Genomic DNA, 22,176 nt, shown 5'->3' with positions numbered 1-22,176 from the left:
GCAGTCCCGACAGGAAATGGCACTTTAATAGTTGAGGCTGGGGTCACAGGACCTAGAATGGGGCTACAGCTGAAGCAGCCAAGAGGCCCCGGCTGGCCCAGTGCCGGGGCGGAGCCTCATTTTCCTGCCGAGCGGGGCCCCCGCTCTCGTGCTCTCCCCTCCCTGTGGGACTCCCACGCCTGCCAGGGGGCCAGCACGCCGGTGGGGTTGCGGTGGGAGCTGTCGGTCCAGAGGCCACACCGGTGACAGAGCTGGGAACAGGGACGGCAACCCCAACTTGCGGCTGCCTCCTGACCACAGAGTCCTCGGGAGGGCTCGCCTGGCCTGAGCTCGGGGGCCCCGCAGCTGGGGGTTGGGAGTTGGGGGCAGGGCTGGGGTGGGCACTGCAGGTAGCATGGGCTTTGTCAAGGCAGGAGCCGACGGCCAGAGGCCCTAGTGGGGGAAGTGAGGGAGGCCCAAGATGAGACAGGACGGGTACCCCATCCTGGCTGGAGGCTTCATCCTCCCCCCAGCCCCACGCCCTCCCAACCCCCGGGCAGCCCACACCATCCTCCATAGATGAATCTAACCCCGTATATTACAATAGACTGCATTTGCCTCTCCCGGTAACCCCTGCCCTCCCCGACCCCGGCCAGCAGCCCGCCTCCCCCCCCCCGCTCCCCCTCCTCTGGTGGTGGCAGGTGCCCCTCTCAAGCAGTGCCACATCCTGTCAGCAGCCCGCTGTCCTGGCCCTGGCCCAGGGATGCGAGGGCGGGGTGGCGCCACCGCTACTCCAGGTAGATGTCTTCTGTGGGGCAGGTGTACTCCACAAACTGCTTGTAGAACTGCTGGAACGCTCTCCTAGGAGGCAGGCAGACACCCAGGCGTCACCGGGGAGGGGCAGGGTCTCCACCCGGGGTTTTTACCCTGGAGCGTCAGGGTCCCTATTCCAGGCTCTGTTTCCCACCCCCGCCCCGGTCAGAGCTGCTCAGCTCTGTTCTCTACACATGGTGTTCCTGAATAAGACTGCAACTGAAGAACGGGCCCAGCGACTATAAAGTCAGGACTGCAGGACCGCCCAGCCCTCCCTCCAGGTAAGGGCTCCGTGAGCCGAGGATGCTGTGCAGAGGCGCTGGGAGAGCTGGGGGGTGTTTCCGAGCCTGAGGAGTGTGCTGGGGCCCTCAGGCCAGGGCTGGGAGCTCGGCAGGACGCACACACTCACCCCACAGATTCTGCCAGCGCTTTGGTGGATTCTTCAGACACGAAGACGTGGCAGGCAAACCGGTGGTCAGCAGGGTGCTTGGTGATGAACCCAAAGTACCTGCGGAGGGGAAGCAGTCCGTCTGGGCGGGGCAGGGGCTCAGGCCCCTGGGGTGTACACCAGGCCCCCAGCTAGACCGCAAGCACCCGGAGCCAGCACACCCGCCTCCGCCCCTTTCCCCTCTGGTCTTACTTGTTGTTCTTTGGATGGTATCCACAGAAAGAGATGTTTTTTAACTGGAAAAAGTGGCTACATTTATTCCCCTATAGGAGGGAGAAGAGAAGAGGGTGGTTGTCAGCCCGTGAGGGCACAGGTTGGGAGTCTGGCGGGAGAGCGGGGGACCCCGGGCCGTCACCTTGGCCTCCTGGGAGTCGTCAGCCTTGACGCCGATCTTCACGCCCCGCACGCTGATCTCTAGGACGCAGCTGGAGGGCGGGTTAAAGTGCACGGTGAGCCGGCGGGTGGTGGCGATCTGTGGGTGCAGGACGGGACATCAGGCTGGCGCCCCTCTCCCCAGGAGAGGGTGGGGACCAGGCCGGGGGTGGGCACCCTCCCCAGCAGAGCAGCTACCTTTTGCATAGCGGCACAGAGGACGTCATTGCCCTTGTGATAGGGGACCTGGACTGAGCCCAGGAACTTCACCCGGAACTGGTCCACCCAGTCACTGCTTTTGGTCAGGGCTGGAAAGCAAGTGTGGAATGAGCGGCAGGCAGACCCACAGAGGGCCACCGCCCCCGCCCCGGCCCCCCACGGGGTTGATCCTGCTGGGCTGGGCCTCACTTTTCTCGATTGTGAGATGGATCTGAAGTCACTGCTGCCGGGCCCCCTCCCTGGGAGACTGAGATCTGGAGCACCGCCCAGGAGCAGTGGCGGCGGGACTGACGTGGGGGCCCCAGGGCACCAGGGTGGGGAAGGAACGCTACCTGCCATGTGCTCAGGCTCCTTGGTGACCTCGATGGCGTAGTAGGCAGGGAAGACGCCCCTGGCTCCCGTGCGCATGTTGTAGGCCTCGTACCAGTAGTCCTCGGCCTGCAGCTCCACCAGCAGGGGGTCGTCCACTTCCAGCTCGAGTTCGTCTTCATGTCGAGGCACAAACCTGTCCCCAGTGAGGGCCCATGAGGAATTCACCGCCTGGGCCCCTTCAACCAGACATGTTTCCCCACCCTGCTCTGGGGTCGGGGAGCTACATCGACATTACTGGTTCAATAAACATTTGCACAGCATCCTGTGTGCCCATGACTCCTAGGGCCGGGAGGAGAGGACTGAGGTCAATCAGACATGCATCTGCCACCGAGGAAATCACAGCCACAGGAACAAGGCCACAGGTCAACTGTGAGAGGTCATGGTGGTATAGTGTTAGTCGCTCAGAAGTGTCCAACTCTGCAACTCCACAGACGATAACCTGCCAGGCTTCTCTGTCCATGGGATTCTCCAGGCAAGAATACTGGAGTGGGTTGCCATGCCCTTTTCCAGAGGATCTTCCTGACCCAGGGATCGAACCTGGGTCTTTGGCATTGCAGGCAGATTCATTACCGTCTGAGCTACAGGGAAGTTCTAAGTGAGGGGTCATGGGTAGCGACTATTTCCACGCAGGGGAGGGTGAGGGGCTGGTGGGTTTTAATGTGTGGTCAGGGGTGTCTGCTGGGCACCCTCATGGGCTCTGGCAGCAAACACATCACTCTGAGACTGCCCACTGTGTCTGAACTCCAGGCTCCTAGAGGGTGGACACTGTCCTCCTGGGGCTGAGTGCAGGGCCTGGGTTTAGGCCATGTGGTGACGGTGGAGGCCAGGAGGGTGTGGCCAGCTCCTGCCTGCCCAGCCCGGCCCTCAGCTCTTACCTGAATATGGCCCGGTGGGTCTGCTCCTGCTCTTCCCCATTGATGACGCAGGAGAAGAGCCCAAAGGACTCTGCACCTGTAGGCGACGGGGACAAGCTGGGAGAGGATGGTCCCAGCCTCCGGCTCAGCCCTAATGCCGTGACCAGATGGACCTGGGGCCGCCTCCCAGGGACACCTCACCCAGGTCCCCCCGCAGCTCCCTGCTGCCCACTCACTGGAGGAGCGAGAGCGGCCGCTCATGAAGACGTTCAGGAACTTCTTGGAGAAGTGGACATCGGGTTCGTCCGGGGTGGAGTCCTCGGAGAGGCAGGCAGGGGGCCGCGGCCGGGGGGCCTCCTCGTACTCCTCCCCGATGGCCGACTCATAGGGGGAGGAGGCAGAGGCGCAGTTGTCGTAGACGGTGGCCGAGTCGCTCTCGTCGCTGTAGTCGCCGAAGCACGGCCGCAGGCTCACCAGCTCCAGCTGTGCGTGCTCGTCCACCACCAGCGTATACTTGACCGAGTCGTAGGACAGGGCGCTGGTGTCCGAGCTCAGCGAGGCCCGCGGAGGCGGCGGCGGCTCCCCCAGGCTCCCGCGCCAGCCTCCCGCGAGCGGCTCTGCCCGCTCCGGGGACGACAAGCAGTCGAAGCCCTCGTCCTCCTCGCTGATAGAGGGGTGTGGCCGCCCGGCACTGGCGGGGTAGGCGGCGGGGTCGGGGTCGGAGCTGACCGACATCCGGCTCTCGGCGGGCGGCAGGAAGGCGGCGGTGGGCTCCGCGGGGTCCGGGGGCCTCTGCACGGGCGTCAGGTAGATCTCCTCGGTGGCCTCCAGCCGCACGTCCGTCTGGTAGTGGATGCGCTCTCGGTGCGAGTGGCTCCGGCCACCCGGGGGGGCGGCAGGGGGCCCACCGGGAGGCGCCATCTGGGTGGCGGCGCTTCGGCGGCAGGGGCTGTCCGTGGAGGTGCCTCGATCCTTGGTGGGCGCGGGGCTGCTGGGGGGCGGCAGCTCATCGCTCAAGCAGATGTGCTCATGCGGAGGCGTCTGCTCCCCTGGAGAGCAGGCGGGGCGGGGCTGAAGGCTGTGCCCTCACCAGGCCCGAGGGCCGGTCTGGACACAGACACAAGACAAGGTGGGGCCTCCCCGCGGGGCCTGCGGCAGGCTCCAGGGCCACCGTGGACCACGGCTGGGGTTCAGGCAAGGGAAAGGGTCCCTACTTACCTGTCTTCAGCGGTGAGGATGATCTTGACACCCGATCCTGCCAACTGTGCTTCTTGCCCAGAGAGTTATTATTCAGTGTGTCCTGCGCAGGGAACAAAAGGCCCTTGTGACAGAGGCACTCAACAGTGCCCGGCACAGGGAGGCCCTGGCCCGGCCCCGCCCCGCCCCCAGGCCAGCCCTAGGCCATTTGCTGCTGCCTCTGCCCCCCTACCACTTTGCCAAGGGCCTCAGCCCTCTGGGGCAGGGAGGAAGGGTGGCAAGTCACAACCCTCCTCACCAGGCCTGCTGACGTGGGACAGCTCACCCCCTGGGCCCAGGGAAGCTGGCTGGGTCCCGGGGAGATGCTATCATTGGCCTCAACGGAAGTGGCCATGGCCAACATGAATGGTGGTGAGTGGGGAGGGGAGCCAGAGCCATCCAGGGACAGAGCCAGACCCCGAGGCCTCAGACGTGGAGGGTTTACAGGGAAGATGCTCATTCCCAGCCCTACTTTCCTGGAGCCTGGGAAGCCATGGCCTAGGGAAGGGGCAGGGATGGGCTCATAGAGCCTGAAAGGGGCAGGAAGAAGGGTCTCTGCAGCAGCTGGCCTGGGGGACTGGGATGAATCACACAAACGATGGCTCCAGGACGCGGTTCCCCACCCCTCCCTGTAATTGTCAGAGGCCCTCCTCCCTGGGTCTCCGGGCCACACGCCCCACATTCTCCAGCCCCTGGGACCCCTCTCCACAATGCCTATATATAAGGCTCCCTACTGACACCTTAAGCCCCCTCCCCTGAGAACACCCTCGCAGGCTCCCACATTCATGAGTTTGGCTGCCAAAACCCACCAGAGAGGATCCTGGGAAAGGGACGGATCCTCTCTGTGCAGCCCCTGCACCCTCCACCGACAGCCCCTGCACCCTCCACCGACAGCCCCAGCTCCCCGAGCTGCTCCTCTGAACCTCCCTAGACTGGGCCTGGGAGACAATGGCCCACTGCCGGCTCTCCGCCGACCCCATTCAACCCTCCTTGGCATCCAGCCACCCAGTCCAGGGGCCCTAGGCAGCCAACTCAGCCCAGCAGCTCCGCCTCCCATTTCTCTTCCCTGCCTCCCGGGAATTCCCAGCTGCCCGAATTTCAAAGCGGCGGCTGCTCCCCAGCCACAAGTCCTCACAACTTCCCCTGACTTTTCCCACGCGGCCACCTCACGTGCCCTTTTCTCCAGGCCCTGCTTCTGCCCCACGTTCACCAGGAACCCCGACACCCTGGCAACCCCTGATCTCTTAATCCCCTACTTCCCTCTCCAGCAGCATCTTCCCTGCCCCTCTCAGCCCTTACATTCCTTCCACGTCTCATCTCGAGGCTCGAAACCCAGCCAGACCTACTCGGCCCGTCTCACTTAGGGCGGATTCTGCTTGCCTTCAGCGATCACCTCTCCAGGGACCTCCCCCTGGGAAAGCTAGGCCAAGCATCACCAGGCTGGAGACTTCTCCGACTCGAGCAGCCCTGCTGGCTCCGCGGCCCTGGCCGGGACCCTGAGGACACCTGCCGGAGCCCCGCCCCGCGGCGCCGCCCCCGCCTCACCTGAGACCGCGGCACCTGCGGGAAGAGGTTCAGCGTGGTGGGCCGCTTGGGCCGGTACGTGTCTCCACCGCCCGGGCCCGGGCCCTGGCCTTGGCCCTGGCCCTGGCCGCGGGGCGCCGTCTCCTGGCGGGGCTCGGCCTCGGGCGGCCCCGCTCCCGGCCGCCGCGCGGCGCGCTCCTCCTCCTCGTCGTCGTCCTCGGCGCCGGGAGTGTCCCCCGCCGCGTCGATCAGGTCCATCTGCAGCATCTCGGCCTGCAGCCGGCTGCCCCCGCCGCCGCCGCCGCCCGCGGACAGCAGCCCGGCGCGCGGGGGCTGCGCGGCGCGGACGGAGGGGCGTCAGGGGCCGGGCGGGGGCGGGGCCTGGGCGGCCGAGCGCCGCCCCTGCCTCCAAGCCCCGCCCCCGGCGCGGGCGAGCCCATTCCGCGGCCGCGCCGAGGGGGCGACGGGGGCGCGCGAGGAGCCCCGCGCGGGGCCGTGCGCTCCGCCCCCCAGGACGCGCGCGGCCGCCGCCTGCCCGCACGGCAGCCCGCACCTTCGGCCGCCCACACCGCTCCCCGCCCCCACGGATCCCCGCTTTCCGACTCTTTGCAACCCCCCGTTCCCTTGGCAACGGCCGGTGACCTCACCCGAGTAGTAATCCGAGCCCAGAGTGAGGTCACCGCTGTTGCCATGGCGACTGGGGACGGCGGGGTCGCCGGGGAGTTCAGGGCCCCACAAGGGATGGAGAACGGGGTTAGTTTTTGAAGTGGGCAGTAAGGGAAACAGTCTCAACCCGGAGGGCCGCAGTGCGGACAGGAGGACCCGAGCGTGGCCGGAAGAGGGATGTCGGGCGGGAGGAGCAGGTGGCAAGCACCCGCACGAGGCAGTGGCATCCACACCCTCCTCCGTCTTCAGGCTAAGGCCCTTCCAACCTGAGGTCTTCTCTCGGCCAGCCTAACTTTGACAGTCCAGAGCTCCCTTCTAGTTCCAGGCCTGCCATTAACTCCCTGGCACCTTGGACAGATCCCCTGACTCCCAATTCCCTCACCAGTTAACTGCCTCCCAGCTTCCCAGAGAGGCGAGGATTTACTGGCAAGAAAACGTGATAGCCCCCTGGAGCTTGGCCAAGGTCCCACAGGGTACATACACCCCAAGCTACTACCATCTCAGGGTCCGCTGGTTGCAGAGACCACCCTCTCCAAGGCTCTGCTTGTACAAGTCAGTCAAGAGGATGGTGTGGGAGTCCCAAACTGATGAATGCCCTTAAAGAAGCTATATTAGTCCAGAAAGAGTGGCCTCTGCCTCCATCCCCTCTAGGCCTGGCCAGAGGGTGGGGGCTTAGGGTACAGCATACTGTAGGGCTTGCCCCACCCCTTGGTTTCCTCTTGCCTGGAAGGACTTACAGAATCTCTGGCGGCAAAAGGAGGTCAACACAGAGACACCCCACTCCAACTCACACTGTGGCTCTCCTTTGCTACCATTCTCCCAACAGCATGTCTACTCTGGCTGCCCACCCTCCTGGGGGCTGAGAGAAACTCTGGGCTCTGCAGCCTAGATGCATGCTTGCTTTCCATCTCTTCGCCAGTGGCCCCTTTTCCCTGTTCTTGAAAAGACACGAGAGATCTCTGTCTGACTGGGTCTGCCCAGATGCTGGGGACCTCCCTCCAGGCAGGATTCAGACCTTTGGCAGCTGAGAAAGCCATCTGTCCTATGGCAAAGCCAAGGGGGCACAGAGTAGAAATGCTGGATTAACCTTCCAGAGGAACCTTTAGGACGGTGGGCCAGAGGGGGTCCGCAAGGCTGTGTGGTGTGTTGGGTGCAATGATAGCCAAGGGAGTGCCCTGGCTCTTTTCTCCTGCCCCAGAGCACTGCAGATTCCACTGGACTCCACCCTGCACTGCCTCAGGCCCTCTGCCAAGGAAGCTTTGGAAAGGATTAAGGGTAGTCCCGAGCCTTCCCTTAATTCTGGTCCTAATTGCTACGTCCTAGGCCTCAAGACTTCCTGCTCTCTCCCTTCTCGTGGGCAGCTGAAGGAGTTGTCTCCTGCCTTTGTCCCTGGCAAAATAAATAAATACATAATAAATAAAAAAATCTGAGCACTCAAGATGTGCCAAGCATTGTCCTGGATGTTTCCTGCATGTTATGTCCTTAGATGGGAGGGCCACACAGACCCCAAGAGCCCCTCTAGACACGGGGATGCCCTCCTTCCTGTCCCTACCCTCCCGTCCACCCACCCTTACCCGTAAGGACAAGGTGTCTTTGCACTGCAGGCTGATGCCACACTCATCAGTGATCTCGGAGAGGTCTTCATCCTCAAACTCCTCCAGGCTGATGTCATGGGTGAGCCTGGCGGGGACAAGAAGCCAAAGTTACCACTCAGGGGACTGCTGGTGGTGGGCCGAGGACCCTGATGCCTCCCCCGTACCTCTTCCGAGGGGCGGCCCCTCGACATATCACAGCCCCTACAGGATGGGACCTGAGGTCTGCCTGCATCAGTGCAAAGGGTACTGAACAGGCAGGGCAAGTTTCGGGCTCAGATCAAAAGGCAAGTCTCCTGGCAAGGACTGGAAGGGAGGGCTCTGGGTCACCCTAGCTCTACCCAGCTGGGAGTTGTCCACCCTGCTGTCAACCAGGAGGCTGTGCCTAGAAGGCCCAGCTGGTCAGAGCCTCGGCTCTGCCAAAGAAATGGCTTCCAGAGTCAAGGCATTGACTTGACTCCAGTTCACTCATGGAGGAGGCAGGGCGTCGAGAAGACTCCAAGGGAGGCCATGAGTGGGGCCTCCCTGTGCACCTCGGGGACAGAATCCAGGGTGCTGGCAGAGGCCCCGCCCCAGCTCAGAGGGGCGCTCCGCGTCCCCAGCCAAGGGGGTCCCATGCCTCAGAAGCCCTGGGAGCAGGTGAAGGGGGACCTGGTGTCAATCTAGTTTCATTCAGTTCTAGGAAAGGCAGTGGCCCTATTCTGTGTTCTCGGTCTCATCAGTTCGAACGCAAAATCCTCCTGCCTGGCATGTGGGCCCTGAACAGCAGGTTGCCCATGGCAGGGCTGGGTTAAGCTGGAGGTGTCCTGGACTCAGGAGACCCCAGTCAAAGCATGGGACCTCTAACTGACTGTACTAGGACCCTGTCCCCGCAAGGCCGGCCCTGCGCCCCCACCCCAGACTGGCGGGCCGTGCCAGCCCCTACGCAGCCCCAGCCCTGGGTATCTGCCCGGTGTGGGGTGGGTGCGACAGTGGGAGAACTCTGTTAAGGAAGTTGGGGAGAATTCTGAGTCTTTTCTTCAAGAAGACCAGGAGATTGAGGCACAGAGAATGGAGACCCACCAGTCCAAGGTCACCCAGGAGAGGTGGTGGGCTCAGCCCCAGGGGGTCCTAGGAGGCCACACCCCCTGCCTTTGGCCTCCCCCCAACCAAACAGAGACCCGGAGTCCAGTAGAACCGCCCCAGAGCTCCCCCCTCCCCCACGCCGGGCCCCAAACCCCTACCAGTGCTCCCACTGATCCTCCAACCAGCTGTCATTGTCTGGGCTCGAATCCATCTTCAGCACCAGCTGCATGGAGAGCCCTGCCCGGCCGGGGGGCTGCGGGGCCCCAGGGCTGCCCTCTCATGCCCAGAAGGGTAGGGGTGGGGGCCAGGGCTCTGGGCAGGGCTGGGGCCTCCGGCCTCCGCCGCCTGGGCCTGCCTTTCTGCCTCCAGCCCGCTGCAGAAGCCTGGGGAGCTCATTAAAAATAGATGGGCCGGGAGAGGAGGCAGCGGCTGGCTGCCGACCCCAGCTCTGCCCCGCCAGCCCTCAGCTGCAGGCAGCTTCCTGCCCCGGCCCTTCGCAGCCGCTGCTGTCGCAGCCGCCTCCCCCGCGGGATCAGGTTACTGCAATCAATGCCGGGCTCCACCTGCCCTTCCAATGCCCCAATCCTGTCGGGGGCTGGGGTGGCCCCTGCTCCCTGGCCCAGGCTTGGACGCAGATGGCAGAAATCTGGGCTGTTTCCCCCAAAAAGCCAGCCCCGGATCTGCTTTTAAAGGGCCAGCAGCACAATTAGGGCTCCTGGTGGTGAGAGGGGATGGGGGTAGGGGGCTGTGCTTCCAAAATTCTCCACAAAGGGATGCTCAGCCCCCGCAGCTCATCAGGCAGGTTTCTGTGGGCTCACAGACAGCGCTGCCTGGGGTGGGTCTGGGCTGCTTCTGTTGCCCACCTGGGTGCAGAAAGAACCCGGACCCCTTCCCCAGGGCTCTGTCCTTCCGTCCAGGAAGTGCCTGGAGGCAAAGGAGGCTCCAAGGCCAGGGCTAAGTGCGGGTCATGTGTGGATCTCCCCGGGCAGGGCAGGAAGGGCAGCCTGGGGGCCCAAGAGCCTCCTGGCACCCTGGGGTGGCAGCAGGAGAAGCTGGAAGAGCTCTGGAGGAACGGCACAGAGGGATTCTGACGGGCTGAGGTAGCAGATGGACAGTGTGCTCTCGAAGGCCTCTTCTGACCTGGAGCCAGTGGCAGGTTCCCCGGGCTGGGGGAGGACATGGAGGCAGGGGCAGGCTGGGGAGGAAGTCCGGGCAGCCCTGCTCAGTCTGGCGTGGGGTGGTATCTCTGATCCTGGGCTGAGAACCCGTTTGCAGTGGTACTGATCAGGTGGGGAACACACACTGGCAGCCTGGCCCATCATGGAAAAGGCACCCCTGGGACTCAGCTGGCACCAGGCAGTGGCAGGACCCCTGGGTGACTAACCCGGACGTGTCTTCAGACGACCCCTGGGGGCCTGGGACCCCCACACACATCAGCTGTACAGCTGCCCAGCCTGGCCTAGCTCCTGCCTCTGCAGTCCCAGGCCTCCGCCCTGGCCTGTCTGCCTCAGTTTCCCCATGCCTGCACATCGCTCCCCCCGCACCCACCACGATAAGGCAGAAGAAACACCACCCTTTGCACACAACTCCTCTTGCCGACTCTGTGTGTGAAAGTCTATCTCTTGCATCTGCCTCCCAAGCGTTTAACCCAGTGCTTGGATGAAGCACATGGCAGGCTTTCAACCTGTGCCTGCTGGGAGAAGGTTCGGTTAAGCCCCCTCCTCCAGGAAGCCCTCCTGGTCCCGGGTGTCAGCACCTCACAGGCCTCCAGGCCGCGCTCACTGGCCCCTGTCATTCTTCTCGTTTGTGGTTGGCGTCACCCTGTGCGTGGAGGGAAGGCAGTGTGAAGGAGTAGAGGGAAATAGGCCTGCATCAAGCACCCTTCCTGTCCTCTCAGGAGGCTCCAAAGTAGACGGAACTCACACCCCACCCCCACCCTGCACCCAGCAGGTAAAGAATAAAGGTTCCCCCCCACCCCGCCCCAGCAAACTCTGGAGGGCAGAGCTGGTGAGGTCATCTTGCATACACTAGGCACTCAGTATGTGTCTGCTGATGGCTCCAGGACAGCCTCAGCCTCCATGGCTCCTCTCAGACCAGAGTGTTCCTAGCAGACCTGCAGGGTCTGGCTTGGACCTGGGCCGGGGCTTCTCAGCTCATTTCTACACACCCGATCTCAGCATCTCCCGGGATTCTCGCTTCCCAGGAGGCAGGTCTGGGGGCGGGCAGGGACAGCCTTCTCAGCCTCCACACATGAGCAGTGAGGGTCACCGTGAGCAGCCCTGGGCTGCGGCTCAACAGCCTGCACTTGATCCCTGGCTCCAGTGGGGCAGGTTCACGGAGCTCCTCAATCTTACTTTTTACTCCTAAGCCAGGCAAGATGGTGGGATGGCCACCATACCAGGCTCAGATGCAGGAGGCCTGAGATCATATCCCGACTCCTTCCCTTATGAGGAGCAGCCGCCCTGTCGCCTGAGTGGCTGCCGTGCCCTGGCCACCAACCTTCTTTATGCTCTGCGTCTCCCTTCATCCTCACTCCAGCCTTGGAAGATGGTTTTATTCTGCCCATTTTACAGACGAGGAACACTAAGACTCAGACAGAAGATGCCATAGGTCTGCAGCTTCCCCATATGTAAGATGAGGCCCCCCTGTCTGGGTGCTGGTAAACTTAACTGAGTGGAGTGTGTGTAAATTACAGGGTGCTGTGGGGAGGTCCCGACCAAGGATCAGGGGCTGGACTGACCCTGGAGTGTTTGCAAATCACACCCACCCCCTGCAATGTTCACCTCTGCCCACCCCTCTGCTGCCCCATTCCCTGCCCTTCCCTCCTGCTTCTCCAGGCACCAGGAGTTCTGGGAAGCCTCAGGAGGCCCTTTGTGGAGGGAAAGCCATACAGACCCCTGGTCCCTCTAAGATCAAGGAGGGCAGCTCCTTGAGGAGGAAGGAAAAGATGGAGGTGAGGGGGCAGCGGGGGCAGGAAGGAAGGAGGGAGGCCCCTCCTGAATGCACTGACCCACCTTCCCCATGGAAAGAGGCCCCCGGAGTGCCAGAAGACGGCTCAGGCTGAACCACACGACCCGCTGCAGGTCAGGTCCCCGGCTTCACCTCTAGATCTGGGAACCCCAGCCCTTCGGAAGCAGCTGCCCTCATCACCCAGACCTGCTTGCCCGTTCGGGTGAGACGGGTCACGAGGTCTCACCCACACTAACATCTGGTGACTCTACGGCAAGGGTTTGGTCTCTCGAGATGCCCTTGACCTTTGGCATCAATCTTCAAAACCCAGGCCCCCTCTTCCAAGTTAACCTCATTGCCTCCCACTCTGGCGCCCCAGTCCTCCCCTCTGGCTCCTCACTGTCCTCTGAACGTGCCAGCCTCAGGCTCCCCCTGCCTGAGCCGAGCTCCCCTAAACGGACAGACAAGCCTCTTCTGTTCTGAGGTTTACGTCATGGCCTTTCCCTTGCCATGTGCCAACAGTCACATCTGCGTTCCACCAATGGCAGCTCTGAGCTGCTGTTTCCACCCGGGAGGAGGCGGAGTTAGCAGTGCCTGCCAAGCAAGGGTTAAATGGTAAAGTGCTGAGGCTTCAAACTGAGCAATGCCAAATCCCAGCCAGGCATCTGGCTGCCCAGAGGCTCTTCCTGTCTTCCTGTTCCTGGCTCCTGGGGACGGAGGTCAGGGTGCCAGCTGACTGACCTTGGGTCCCGGCCATGATGTCTCATGGGACCCCGCTGTGATGGGGTCAGCTGCAGTCCAGGGGTCCTGCTTGTCTCTCTGCCGCCCTCTGAGTGTTGCCCGAGCTTGGGCTGCCCTACTCCGAGCAGCTTCCCCACCTCCCTTGGGCTCCCCTACAGGTCATTCTCCGAGGGGCCACCAAAACCAACACGTGAAATGCAAGTCTGGTCTTATCACCCGTCCCCAGCTCAGAATCCTAACAGCTTCCTCCCATCCTTAGGGGAAGGGGCCCAAATTCTCACCTGTGGATCCTGTCCCCGCCTCCCACCCTCCCAACTCTTAGGCTCCTGCCCCACTGGCTCCCTGATCGGCCGAAGAGCCCTGCTGCGGTCTAGGTACCCCTTGCAGGTGTCCTGGGGCGGGGAGTCACTGGAATTTTCCTTGTGGCTCTGCGACCACAAGTGGGCTCCCCTTAGAGGCAATTGGTCCCTGAGGGCGGCATCACGTGGGGGGCCTAACATGACAGCTACTTAACGACTGCTGCTGAATGAATGAAACGCTGGTGTCCCCAGGTCTTTCTAGACTTCCCCTTCGGAAATCCTGAAGCCAGTCCCTCTTCAGCCCAACTTCCTGTGTGCCCTGCACCCTGCCCGTGCCAGTCTGGGGTAGGAGTGGAGGCCGCTGGGAAGACTGTGCTGGCTGAGACAGCAGAGTAGGGGGCGCCAGGCCCAGCCTCACCCTCAGAGTCCCCTCTCCATCCCATCCCCAGCTCTGGGGGACCCTGGGGGCAGGCTGGGTTTTCTCCTCTGGTCTGGAATTCCTTTCTCAACCATGTCCACACTGGGGTCATCTTCACTGAAAACTGAATCCAAGAACCCAAGAAACAAGTCCCACAAGAACACCCCCACTTGGGGTTGTGCTCAGTCGTGCCCCACTCCTTTGCAGCCCCATGGGCTATAGCCCGCCAGGCTCCTCTGTCCATGGGATTCTCCAGGCAGGAATACTGGAGTGAGCTGCAATTTCCTCCTCCAGGGGATCTTCCCAACCCAGGGATCGAACCCAGGTCTCCTGCACTGCAGGCGGATTCTTTACCAGCGGAGCCACCAGGGAAGCCTGGTTGCACTGACAGGCAGGTTCTTTACCACTAGTGCCACCCAGGAAGCCCCTGCTTGCGGTTAGCAAGCATCTAATCTGTTTAAATTAGCAAGCATCTAATCTAGTAAAGTCATGCTCAAAATTCTCCAAGCTAGGCTTCAGCAATATGTGAATTGTGAACTTCCAGATGTTCAAGCAGGTTTTAGAAAAGGCAGAGGCACCAGAGATCAAATTGCCAACATCCGCTGGATTATGGAGAAAGCAAGAGAGTTCCAGAAAAACATCTATTTCTGCTTCATTGACTATGCCAAGGCCTTTGACTGTGTGGATCACAATAAACTGTGGAACATTCTGAAAGAGATGGGAATCCCAGACCACCTGACCTGCCTCTTGAGAAACCTGTATGCAGGTCAGGAAGCAACAGTTAGAACTGGCCATGGAACAACAGACTGGTTCCAAATAGGAAAAGGAGTACGTCAAGGCTGTATATTGTCACCCTGCTTATTTAACTTATATGCAGAGTACATCATGAGGAACGCTGGGCTGGAAGAAGCACAAGCTGGAATCAAGATTGCCGGGAGAAATATCAATAACCTCAGATATGCAGATGACACCACCCTTATGGCAGAAAGTGAAGAGGAACTCAAAGGCCTCTTGATGAAAGTGAAAGAGGAGAGTGAAAAGGTTGGCTTGAAGCTCAACATTCAGAAAACAAAGATCATGGCATCTGGTCCCATCACTTCTTGGGAAATAGATGGGGAAACAGTGGAAACAGTGTCAGACTTTATTTTTTTGGGCTCCAAAATCACTGCGGATGCTGATTGCAGCCATGAAATTAAAAGACGCTTGCTCCTTGGAAGGAAAGTTATGGCCAGCCTAGATAGCATATTAAAGAGCAGAGACATTACTTTGCCAACCAAGGTCCGTCTAGTCAAGGCTATGGTTTTTCCCGTGGTCATGTATGGATGTGAGAGTTGGACTGTGAAGAAAGCTGATCGCTGAAGAATTGATGCTTTTGAACTGTGGTGCTGGAGAAGACTCTTGAGAGTCCCTTGGACTGCAAGGAGATCCAATCAGTCCACTCTAGAGGAGATCAATCCTGGGTGTTCATTGGAAGGACTTATGCTAAAGCTGAAACTGCAATACTTTGGCCACCTCATGCGACCAGTTGACTCACTGGAAAAGACTCTGATGCTGGGAGTGATTGAGGGTAGGAGGAGATGGGGACGACAGAGAATGAGGTGGCTGGATGGCATCACCGACTCGATAGACATGAGTTTGAGTGAACTCCGGGAGTTGGTGAGTGACAGGGAGGCCTGGCGTGCTGTGGTTCATGGGGTCGCTAAGAGTCGGACACGACTGAGAGACTGAACTGAAGTGAACTGAACTGAATCTGTTTAAATACTTTGGTGCTGATATGGAGCAAGAACTCTGGGATCTGGTGACTCAACTTTCAGGAAACTATCCTATGGAAACCATCCCAACCTTGGAAAAACCTTTCCACACAAGGGTGTGTGTCCTCAGAATGGAAACCACCGCTGAGTATGGCACGTGGGGTCTTCCAATGGAAGGAGCATTGCTCACTCTTTGGGATGAATGTTATAAAGTCTGTGCATTGATGTTGAAAATGGGAACTGACAGAATAAGCAGAAGACAGAACGTGTCACCTTATGGCTCCACGTGATGACTCGCACACAGGAGGAGACCCTGACACAAACACAGCTGTGGGACGCGGTGGGATCTGGGGGGGGGGGGTCTTCTCTGCAAGTCTGCTCTGGGTCACACCCCCGAGCCCCCGCCCCTCAAAGAGCCAGGTTTCCTGGGGTAACTCTGACTCCTGCCCCCACTCTGCTCTGCACGTGCAGCCTGGGGCCCCGTATACTGCAGGCACTAAATAAATACTTGTTAGAGGCAGCACTGGTGGACCCAGGCCCCAGGCCCTGCCTGTGTCTCTGGTGTCAGGTAAGACCAGGCCCACGGTGGATGTGCCTAGAGATTTCTTGAATGAATCCAAGAGCAGGGCCAGCTGCAGAGACGGCGCCCTGGACACACAAGAGCCCCTGGAGCGGGTACGGGGCCCGGGGCCCAACCTGTGGGACCCCCTGGGGCCCCAGGAATCCAGAGGCCAACTTACAGCTCTGACATCCAATCACTGGGTTGAAATGCTGCCTTGACCACAGCCAGCTGTGTGAGCAGAGTCCACGTTCTGTCTCATCGCAGCCATCTGGGGGCGCTGTCCGGGGCCGGGTTGGGGTGGCCCCAACAGCAGTAGCTTTTCACTGCCCCCCCAAATGTGGCTGGTTCCTGGCCTCCCCCTTCACTCTGTCCCCCTGGGTACGACGTTCCTCCCGAGGCTTCAGGCCATCGCTCGCTCTCCAAGTGGAGACTCCCAGGGTCTGTGGCCCCAGCCCCATCCTCCCCTTTGAGCTCCAGACCCCACTGGGTCCCCCAGACTCAGCCTCAAGTGACGTCATCAGCCCGCCCGCCAAGCCTCTCATCTCCCACGGGGCACCCCCTTCCTCAGGACCGGCCTCATCCCAGACGTCTCTGTCCCTCCCCCGGCTCCCTCCCAGGTGGGCTCGTCTACCCTCCAAATGTCCGTCCCCTGAGCCCCATCCACACCCACATGATGGCCGGTCTCCCAGTGGCCTCCCGGCCTCCCTGTCCACTCCTGATCGAACAGCCCAAGGCACTATCTGATGCTGCCTTTCCCGAGACCTCTGCGGGCTCCCCTGCTTGTGGGGGCCAGGCCAGGGTCCCTCAGGGCCTCTGCGTCCCTGCTCGCCTGCGCTCCGCACTGGGGCCAGCCTGAGTGTCACAGGCCCCTCCCTTTGCACCCTCCTCTTGGGAGACCCTCACTCGCCCCCCGGCCTGCGCTGAGCTGACCCTGCCCTGACCCAGGGCCCCTCCAGGCCCCTGACCCGAATCACCAGCTCACCTACCGCCTGTCTGGTAAGGCCTTGTCTGTCTGTCCGACCACACAGACCATGCTGCCGCCCACATGACAGGCCAGGCCTTCTCTGTGCCTCTGGAGCGTCTCAGTGATCCCGGTAAAGTGCAAGTATTTGGGTTTCTGGGGGGGTGAGGTGGGGAGCCAGGCGGCATAGCTTATAGGATTTTAGTTCCCCAACCAGGGATCGAACCCAGGCCCTTGGCAGTGCCAGGGTGGAATCCTAACCACTGGGAATTCCCGCACGTTCTTGCCGAGTGAACGAAGAACGGCCGAGTTCACAGAACCCTGTGAAGGGATGAGCAGGGGGCCCTCGGCACCGGTGCCCCCAGGCAGTGCGGGGGCCAGAATGTGACCATCGTGCCCAAGGAGTCCTGAGACCCGCTGCCGCCCCAGCCCCGCTGCGGCTGGCTATGTGTGCTCCAGAACCCGCTCAGCCTCTCCTGTCTCCCCCTAAGGAAGGGGTGGGGTGGGGGTGGGCTGCTCTCTAAGGTCCTCCCATCCACGCGCCCCTCGGCGCACCCCGGGGAAGCCGCTCACTTGACTCCCCGCGAGCCTCTCACGCGGACTGTCCCTCTGTGCCCCTCTCTTCCTCCTACCACCTAGCTCAAGGAATCCGCTGCTAAGTCTCTAAATTCTCTCACAGAATTTCCCTAAAATGAACAGGCGTCACTTTACCGGCCAACTTTCTTTTATTCTTTCGTAGGTGACAGAAGTAACTTATGCTTATGGTAAAAATAACTCAAAGAATACAGAAGTTTGTGAAATAAGTGAAAATCCCTCTCCCACACTGGAGTCAAAGGTAATTACCAGTAACTGCTTGGAGCATTTCTAGAATCAGAAAAAAAAAAGTTTATTTACACCAACTCTCAACAAATAAATGCTCGCCCTCCTTAGATCCACACCAGTGTCCCCCTCCACAAACTCTCCTCCATCGTCGTCCCCCCGGGCCTTCTCTCTCCAGGGTGGCTCCGAACATGACCTCTGCCACTCATCTAACCTCTTCCTGCCTCAGTTTCTTCATCTGCAAAGTGGGGATAATGACAAGATTCTGCTTATGTGGTTCTGGGCAGGACTAGGCGCCCTTGCACAAAAAGTGCTTCGAACGGTGCCTGGGCAAAGCAAAGGCCTCCCAAGTGGCAGGGTTTGCAGAGTTCTCCTCTGAACTCTCCAACTGCATCCCCAATTAAATAATAAACCACTAATGCCATACTGCACACCTACTCTGTGCTGGGCTTCCAGCAAACCAAAGCTTAGGTATTGACTTCTTGTGCCTTCTGGAAGTGGATAGTGCTGCTGGGTCACACGCACACACGCATGCGTGCGCGCACACACACGCACACACACACAATAATACCCACAAGAGCAGCCCTATGTGAATATAGCTCTTCACAGCCCTTGAAACACTCAACACGTGTTGTTTCATCCAAGTCTCAGGGCTGCCCTGAGCAGGGGCCAAAGTAGGCAACACGGAGAAAAAATCAGCCCAAGGATTCGGCGCCCACTCTGAGCATGCGGCGAAGGGGACGGAGCCAGGATTCAAAGCCAGGCCAGTGCCACAGGCCAGCAGTCCCGCCCGGGCTCCACCAGCCGAGCTAAGAACTGTGAGAGGTGGACAGGGAAAGGGCAGCGGGGGTTGCTGGAGCCGGCAGGGCAGCCTCGAGGGCGGAGACACTGGCCTTACTGTTCACACGTCCACAGCCAGGCCCTGGTGTCCTGGAGGGCCAGCCCACACTCAGCCTTGGCGAGGTGCCACCCTCACCCACCAGGCCCAGGGCTGGGCACACTCACTGGCAGGCCCTCCTTATCAGTCACTGTCCCTCAGGCGTCCAGGATAACCTGCCCGCCGGGGGCAGAGAGGGATGGAAAGCGTTCTCACCTGGGGAGGGGAAAGCAGGCAGGGGAGGCCAAGCTATCCTCAGGGCTAGAGGCAGGGCCTGAAGGTAGAGTGGACTGAAAACGCAGCCTCAGGCCCTGACTCCCCCCGAGGAAGCCACCCGCCTTCCTGAACCTCAGTCTCCTCATCTACAAAACGGGCAGGCCCATCCTGACGCCCAGGGTGGTTGTGGAGGAGACCTCAGCCAGCCCCGGGAACATGCCCCGAGCAGGAATGAGCCATCTCAATGCCCGCCAGTCTGGAGGGTGACACTTGTTGAGCGCCAATGTGATGCACCTTAAGGAATCAATATGAATTAGCTCATCAACAGATGAGACTCAGGAAAGACCAGAGAGATGCCCAGGTCAGGCAGCTAGAAAGTTGGTGGAGCCAGGATTCACATCCAGGTCTGTCCGAGGGCTGTGCTCTCCCACCACAGAGGGGCATCCTGAAAGGAGGGCAGGATCGGTGTGAAGGCAGCGCAGTTCACGTCGGGTGGAGTGAGTCTCAGACCTCGGCCTCCTTACTCTGAGGCTCGAACCACAAAGCCCCCAGCCCTGGAGCCCGGCCTCCTCCATCTGGTCTTTGGCAGCTCGGCTTGGGGCCTTCTGGGAGATTTCTAGTCCAGATGATGCCATTAGCGATCCCTGGAGGTCCCTGCCCACCTGAGGGCTGGGGAGCCAGCAACCCCTTGGTCAAGAAGAGGGGCTGGCGCCAGAGCCCAGCTGGGGCCCAGCGAGGGTGGGGGCCCCAGGAGAGGGGCAGGCGCCAGCTCATTACATGGAGGAACAATGGGGAACGGAGGCCTCTTCCTGGGGGCTCTGAAGCAGTAACCCCTCCTCGCCTTCCTCTCCAGCCTGCCAGGATGAGGACGGAGGGACGTCCATCCCAGCCCCCACAACACCCACTGCCGCCTCTCTGAAATCCACCTCCCAGTTGCCTAAGGCCAGACTGGGGGCAGGGAGAGAGCTGAAGGAGGAGCTCAGATCAGGGTCCAGGGAACTCACTCCAGCAGGACCCACCCCACCAATATCCCTGGCTACTCCTGCGGGCTCCAACCCAGACTCCCCCTCCCACAGCCGGGCCTCGATCTCACGGGGTGAGGCTGAGCCTTCGTTCGGCACCTACACACACCTGCCCAGATCAGTGCTTGTCCCAATCCACAGAAGGTCCTGGCCACGCCAGGCCTGGGAGTTGGGCCCCTCTGGCCAGGCAGGGCTGGGGGAGGGGCCTGCCACTCTCTCTCCAGCACCAAGGCTTTCGGTCGCCCCAAGAAACTGGGACCCGCGGGGCACCCCAACCTGGTGCCATCCTCCATTCAGGAGCCTTCCGACTGGGCGCAGGCAAAGCCCCAGGCTTCCTGCCGCCTGCAGGATCTCAACGCGGACCCCAGAACCCGCCGCAGGTCCAAAGTCGGAGGAAGGCGGCCTCCGCTCCCCCTCCTCCAGTTCCAGCTCAGGATCTCCTCGCCTCGGACACGGAATGGCGGAGAGAGCCGCACCGCGGATGTGCATCGGCCACGAGTCTAGACTTGAGGCTGACGGGGATTCGGGAAGAGACCCCATCCCCACGCCGCGCTCTCGCGCCGCGGTTCCCATGGGTGTGTGTTGCGGGGCGGGTGCGGGGTGGGGGAGCCCGGGCAGATCGATTTAGGCTGAAGGGTGGGGCGCGGCGGCCGGAGAGCCTCACCTGAAATTGGGCGGCGACGCGATGTGCAGCCCCAGGAACGGGGAGGCGGCGGGCGGGGACGCGGCGCCCCCGCCCAGGCCGCCGCTCTCTCGCTCCGCCATTCTCCCGCACAGCCCTGGCCATCCGGGCGGAGCGCGGCGCGGAGGCGGCGGCGGCGGCGGGGAAGGAGGCGCGGGCGCGGCGAGAGGCCGCCGCCGCGGGGATCGGCTGGGGACCGCGCGGCGGGCGCACCTGCGCAGGGCAGGGCGCGGCTCCAGACCGCGCGCCGCTCCCGCCACTGGCGCGGGCGCCTCCGAGCGCGCTCCCGGGCCCTCGGCCGGGCTTGGGCACGCCCCACCCGCCCCGCCCCTTACGCTGGAGCCCCGCCCCTTACGCGGGAGCCCCGCCCATCGCGCTCTCCAGGGTGCTGAAGTCGCGGCCCCGCGGTCCCCGAGTGTGGCCCCGCCCCGCCTTCAATCCCACGCAGTAATAACAGCTTCCCCTTCCGCAAAGCCCTCCGTGCCCCTGCGGGCTCTGTTCCTGGGGTGGGCCTAGCGCCTGGGTATGGGGTAACTAATGGCGGGATCTTGGTCCCTAGGACCCGAGTTGACCCCCTCGCTGCAGACAAAGAAGGCAGTCAGGAAAGGAGAGTGTGGAGGAAGGCAGAGAAACACTAGTGGGTGTTGGGAGCTGGCTCCAAGGGCCGACAGATTTCTGGAGTGAAGTGGTGTGAAGTCACAGCCCGGCTCTCCGAGTAGAATAGGTGGTGTGACCTTGCATTAGTGACAACAGTCCTAAGGTTTGATTTTTTTCTCATCTGTGAAACGGGGACAATAATGGGCCATCTCATGGTCGTGAGGATGAAATTTAATACAAATGCTGGCACTGGAGGCTGGGAACACCCCACCTCCAGCTGGGAACCAGGGCTCACCCCTTGAGAGGGACCCTCTCCCCCCCTCACCTAAGGGCTCTCCCGAGGGTCTCCTCTCTAAAGAGTGATTTAAGCCCCTTTCAGCCCCAAACACTTCTAATGGTGAACTGAGCGCTTCCTTTTGGCTTCTCTCAGCTTCTCCCTCATGTCAGGACTCTGACGTCTCCCTCTCCTCACTGAGTACCTCAATTGTATTTCCTTCAGAGCACCCCCTTTTGCACCCACATACCCCATAGCCGGCTTCTCACATTCTAAGACATGGGGCCTTTCCTCCTGCCCCTACGGTTGACTTCTTGGGATTCTTCTGATGGTTTTCAGCTCCCTCCGGTGCCTCTGCCCTGCACCACGTCATGGTTCCTCCTGGACTCTCTCCCCTAAGAGGATTGAGCCTGTGCATTCTCTCAGCACATGGACTTTTGGGCACGCAGGCTGCTGGGCACAGCTAGGTCCCCAGCTCTGGTGGGTCATAGAGCCTCTGCCGAATCTCACTGGCTTGTGTGGCTAGTTGAGAGAGCCACAGAGGTCCTGTCCTTCTGAAGAGGCAAACTGCTTCACAGCTGTGGAACCCTATGTGCAAATCTAGACTGTCCACTGATTGTGCCCAGTGTAGTGCCCAAAAAGGAGCAGTGGGCACCTGCCCTGCAGTAAACCACCCCTGAGCTCCAGTTCTGAGGATATCTCAATACCTAGAGCCAAAGGCCTCGGCTACCTCTCTTCTCCCTGTTCCTGGGCCTAGAGGGGACACAGTCTTTCTTGACTCAGGCTCCTTTCTCTAGGCCCAAAGGTAACCATTTGCTGCTATGGTGCTGACTTTTTCCTCCCAGGAAAGCAGTTTTGCCACAGTGGC

The 22,176-nt window shown here is 61.2% G+C and overlaps 2 protein-coding genes across 4 annotated transcripts in view; both read right to left on the bottom strand.

Moving 5' to 3' along the window:
• Window positions 1-4: 4 nt before the first annotated feature.
• MAPK8IP1 (mitogen-activated protein kinase 8 interacting protein 1) lies at window positions 5-20,697 on the bottom strand. Of its 3 annotated transcripts, none has more exons than XM_055423919.2 (12): window positions 20,420-20,697; window positions 8,058-8,163; window positions 5,839-6,150; window positions 4,276-4,357; window positions 3,294-4,106; window positions 3,079-3,154; window positions 2,164-2,336; window positions 1,811-1,920; window positions 1,596-1,712; window positions 1,433-1,503; window positions 1,202-1,300; window positions 5-840 (listed from the first exon to the last, which is right to left on the bottom strand). In XM_055423919.2, the coding sequence occupies exons 1-12, from the start codon at window positions 20,518-20,520 to the stop codon at window positions 768-770; spliced, it is 2,133 nt and encodes a 710-aa protein (XP_055279894.1). In that variant the 5' UTR covers window positions 20,521-20,697; the 3' UTR covers window positions 5-767. The 3 variants fall into 3 exon arrangements, with proteins under 3 accessions (XP_055279894.1, XP_055279895.1, XP_055279897.1); XM_055423920.2 differs by lacking the exon at window positions 20,420-20,697 and adding an exon at window positions 9,299-10,187; XM_055423922.2 differs by lacking the exon at window positions 20,420-20,697 and adding an exon at window positions 6,465-7,872.
• The window catches only part of CRY2 (cryptochrome circadian regulator 2), a 49,409-nt gene continuing 35,301 nt past the window's right edge, over window positions 8,069-22,176 (bottom strand). Inside the window, exon 12 of the mRNA XM_088843281.1 lies at window positions 8,069-8,163. The gene's annotated coding sequence lies outside the window, so the exon portion shown is untranslated. The remainder of the gene's footprint in view (window positions 8,164-22,176) is intronic.

This window comes from Moschus berezovskii, chromosome 14 (genome assembly GCF_049115385.1).
Source record: "Moschus berezovskii isolate FMDL1 chromosome 14, NW_MosBer_1.0, whole genome shotgun sequence".
Classification (NCBI taxonomy): Eukaryota; Metazoa; Chordata; class Mammalia; order Artiodactyla; family Moschidae; genus Moschus; species Moschus berezovskii.
This window is presented reverse-complemented; position numbering and strand designations above follow the sequence as displayed.

Bases quoted from the DNA above. Each gene is read 5' to 3' on its own strand.
- MAPK8IP1 (XM_055423919.2), bottom strand. From the start codon at position 20,520: ATGGCGGAGCGAGAGAGCGGCGGCCTGGGCGGGGGCGCCGCGTCCCCG. The intron at 4,358-5,838 runs GTGAGGCGGGGG...TTCCCTGCGCAG, and splicing joins CGCAGGTGCCGCGGTCTCAG to GACACACTGAATAATAACTC. The intron at 1,713-1,810 runs GTAGCTGCTCTG...CTGCACCCACAG, and splicing joins TCTGTGCCGCTATGCAAAAG to ATCGCCACCACCCGCCGGCT.